A 4301-nucleotide genomic window follows, 5' to 3' on the forward strand; every position below is an offset into this window, starting at 1 on the left:
TTTGATGCCGAATGTCGTGCTCCGTTTGCCGTTGACTTGGACGCAACCTACGGTCTCTTCGTAAAGCCTTTCAAACAACTTGCAGTATTTGTCAGGTAGACCAGTTGATCGAAGGATCAGCCAGAGTGAGTTGCGATCCACCAAGTCAAACGCAGTCTTGAAGTCCACAAAGGCTACATATGCTTTCCTCCTGAATTCCTTCGTCTTCTCAATTAACTGGTGCAAGATTTGTTCGACAGTGGATCTCCCGGGCATAAACCCCGCCTGCTGGACTCTTCTCTTTCTTCTGAGGATACTCTTGCATCTATCCAGCAGGGTCATAGCAAAGAGCTTTCCAGGCGCTGAAAGTAGCGTTTGCCTCTGTAGTTCGAAGAGATGCTCTTGCTCTCCTTTCTCTTCCATAAGGGCAGGATTATACCAGCTCACCAGTTCTTTGGGATCCATTCTGTGCGCCAAACCACAGAAAACAACATATGGAGCCAAAGTAGCATCGCCGGTCCGGCATACTTCAGGAGCTCAGCAGATATTCAACATACGCCTGCCGCTTTGTTGTTCTTCAAACATTTTAGTGCTGTGTAGATTTCTTATGACATGAAAGGAGTTTCTGTTTCACTAGTCATCAGTTCCTAGGTGCTGGCGGCTAGGCTGATGAGTTCCTGGTCAGTCTGCGTTACGGCTTCGGCATTGAGGAGGCCCGAGAAGTGGTCTTTCCATCGACTGACCTGGGCAGCTTCGTCACTGAGCGGCTGACCATCCACAGAGACAACACTTGCAACCGAGGGGGCTATGTCTCCTGTTAGATCACGGAGATGCTTTTAGAGACTGCCAACGTCACCTTATTTGGCTGCACCCTCTAGCTCATGTGCCTTCCTTTCCACAAACAGTTTTTTGTCTCGCTTTATCAGTTTGTTGCAGACCCCATTAAGGCTTCTATAGGTTGGCATGTCACCGAGTAACCTCGCCTTGCGTCTCTGCTCTATGACGTCAATCATATCCGCCTGAATCCACGCTTTATTAGCACGCTTTTTCCTACCAACATTTGCTGTCACTGATTCCAGGACATTCTTTTTGAACGAGAGCCATGCGTTTTCACAACTTTCAAATGGCGGGAGTGCGTCGAAGCGGTTCGAGACATCAATGGCATATTTCGACCGTATCTTCTGATCGCAGAGGCGAGAGACATCGATCTTGGCTGGTCTTGGTTCTGATCGATGGGCTTTGAGCCTTAGTCGCATGTTAGCGACGACGAGGCGATGGTCAGTGTTTCCAATCTCAGCTACCCTATACGTCCTGCAGTTACTGATCGAAGACCTCCATCTCTGTGACACGATGATGTAGTCAATCATTTTTTTAGTTTGGCCGTCATTGCTGTACCATGTATATTTGTGAATGTCCTTCCTTGCGAACATGGTATTCGTAATCACAAGGTTGTGCGTGCTGCAGAGTTGTAGAAGCCTTAGACCATTGTCATTTAGGGAATCCGGAGTAACTGGTCCAATGACTTGTCGCCATAAGTCGTGGTTGTCGCTCACAGTTGCATTAAGGTCACAAAGGAGAATGACAATATCGTGCGGGGATATCTTCGACAATTCGTCCGTCACGGCAGAGTAGAAAGTGTCCTTTGTTTCTGTGTCAGCTTCGTTTGTCGGGGCATAACAAACAAGGACTATCATTTTTCCTTGCTTGTGATTGAGTCGGGCATAAGTGATTCTATCCGAGACGGGAGTAAATGACAATAGACACTTCTTGGATTTGTCGTCAAGAACTAGTCCGACTCCATTTTTTTTGGTGGTTGTCTGGCCAGACCAGAGAAGGTGGTATCCCTCACTTATGGGATCATAACAACCTGCCAACATCGTTCTCTACTTTCTTTTTTTTAACTTTCCAGATTTTTTTTTCTTTTCGTAAAGAAGATTCAATTAAGTTTAGTCAAGTTTCTATTCCCGAGGCTTTTTCCAAAGACTGCACGAATGCAAATGGCCTCCAAACCTGGAATCTGAAATCCCAATCGATCTGAGGCCTGAAATCCTAAATTTTTCTTGAAATTTCTGCATAATTCTTATTAAAATTCTTATATTTTTTTAATTTTTTTAAGGCCTTCCTCGAGAAATATTCATGCACACATCCCTCTCACTAAAAAAGTTCAATCATCAACCTGATCTGACTCAGGGACATACGCAGGGGGGGGGGGAGGGGCACCGGTTTTTTTCATTTTCCCATAATTTTCTGATTTTTCTCACAGAATAATGGGTTTGAAGGATTTGGCCCCCCCGAAACAAATTGGGCCCCCCGAAACAAATTCTTGCGTACGTGCCTGATCTGACTATATCTGCATATGCTGGGGGGGGCATAAGATAACTTAGAAATTAGCCAAACAGGAATGGTTTGCTTATTGATTAGTTCTGTATATATATATATATATATATATATATATATATATATATATATATATATATATATATATATATATATATATATATATATATATATATATATATATATATATATATATATATATATATATATATATATATATATATATATATATATATATATATATATATATAGCAATAAGTATACATTCTGTTTCTCGAAAACGGCTCCATCTGGAAAATTGGTATCCTGGCATATTCGATCTAGATAAGTAAGAAGAAGAAGAAGAATCAGTTTATTTAACAAACAAATTACATTAAAAAATAATTTTATAAACTGGCCGATGGGGAGCAGGGCTCATTGTGTCGGCCAAAAAACATAAAAAAAAATTGCTGAAATAACAAATAAAGCATATCAATAATGAAAAAAGAAGAAGACACACATGGTAGGAGATAACAGAGGAGGCCATCTCAGCGCGAGAACACCACAACAAAACTCATACTAAAATCCAAATTCACCAATCCCAACATCCAGGCAAAGAACAATTTTTGAAATATGTTTTTTCGAAGAAAATCGGGAATGGGAGTCCCAATTATACCCAGATCATGGAAATAATTTGCCGAAGATTGGATATCATAATACCACATTGCTGTATGCAGGTCTTTCAGTTGTTTGAGATTATGTCTATTGATAAAAAGATATAAAGTTTGGGTTTCTGAAAGATTTTGAAGCCTCATTGGGCGATGAAAAAAAGTACTCAGGATTCTAACCGCCTTTTTTTTAATTATCTGAAGAGGTTGGGGACGGACCATAAACGTGTTGAGGTATATTACTGGGCAATATTTAAAACATGATTCATCTAGAGAATGATATAAAATTTTAAGGATGGAAAAAGGAAATACATCTTTCATTCTATGAAAACAACCTAAGTTATGGGCAAGTTTCAATGTCAAATAATCAGAATGCTTACAGAAAGATAAAAGCTCATCAAGAATAATCCCAAGGTAACGAAATAAATTTACTCTTTCTATCCTACTTTGATTTACAATTAACTCTTCTATGGTAATTTTATCAACTGCCCGCTGTGACCGCCCAAAAATCATGAATTCAGTTTTAGAAAAATTCGGAGCCAGGTAGTTACATGCAAACCATTTATTCAAAGATTTCATTGCTGTCACCATTTTCTCAACCAACAAAGATGGGGTTTTAGCTTTTACTATCACCGCCGTATCATCTGCAAAAATTACTGCTAATCTACTATCTTGGGATAAACGCCTCGAACGGTCATTTATATAAATTAAATAGTAATGGCCCTAATACTGATCCCTGGGGAACTTTAATATCATCAATAAAAACATGGCTTGACAGGTGCCCATTTACTTCAACCTGAATTTTTCGACCATGCAAGTAAGATTTTATTAGATCTAGGCCTTTACCTCTAATACCTGCATTATTAATTTTCTCCAATAAAATTTCATGGTTTAGCGTATCAAATGCCTTTTTTATATCATAAAAAAGAGTAGATACAGGATTTTCATCATTTAATGAATCATTAATCTCCAAGATTAGCGCTGCAATAGCTTGTTCAGTAGAATGACCCGCCCTGAATCCAAACTGATTTTTAGTAAATAAATTCCTTTTATCAAAATACGAGACAATTCTTTTTTGAATAATTTTTTCAATAACCTTAGATATAGGGGAAAGAATAGCTATTGGGCGATAGTTACCTATATCTGTCTTATCACCTTTCTTATAAATTGGAATAACTCTTGCAGATTTCCATACTTCCGGAAAGATCCCTGATGACATAGATGCATTTAAAATATGAAGCAACGGGACGTGAATTACGCATGCAAGTTCTTTCAGAATATTTGTGGAGAGCCCATCTAGACCTAGAGAATTACCACTCTTTAGATTCATAATTACTT

General features: G+C 39.1%; 1 protein-coding gene across 1 annotated transcript; it reads right to left on the bottom strand.

Moving 5' to 3' along the window:
* Positions 1–836: 836 nt before the first annotated feature.
* Positions 837–1856, bottom strand: LOC148954090 (protein CFDP2-like). The gene has a single exon (XM_089086128.1). It carries the CDS (start codon positions 1854–1856, stop codon positions 837–839), a length of 1020 nt encoding a protein of 339 aa, XP_088942254.1.
* Between the last annotated feature and the right edge of the window lie 2445 nt (positions 1857–4301).

Source organism: Artemia sp. Qi Xiang Cuo, chromosome 3 (genome assembly GCF_049724085.1).
Source record: "Artemia sp. Qi Xiang Cuo chromosome 3, ASM4972408v1, whole genome shotgun sequence".
Lineage (NCBI taxonomy): Eukaryota > Metazoa > Arthropoda > Branchiopoda > Anostraca > Artemiidae > Artemia > Artemia sp. Qi Xiang Cuo.

What these genes read in the sequence shown, in the direction of transcription:
- LOC148954090 (XM_089086128.1), bottom strand. Translation starts at nt 1,856, where the DNA reads ATGTTGGCAGGTTGTTATGATCCCATAAGTGAGGGATACCACCTTCTC.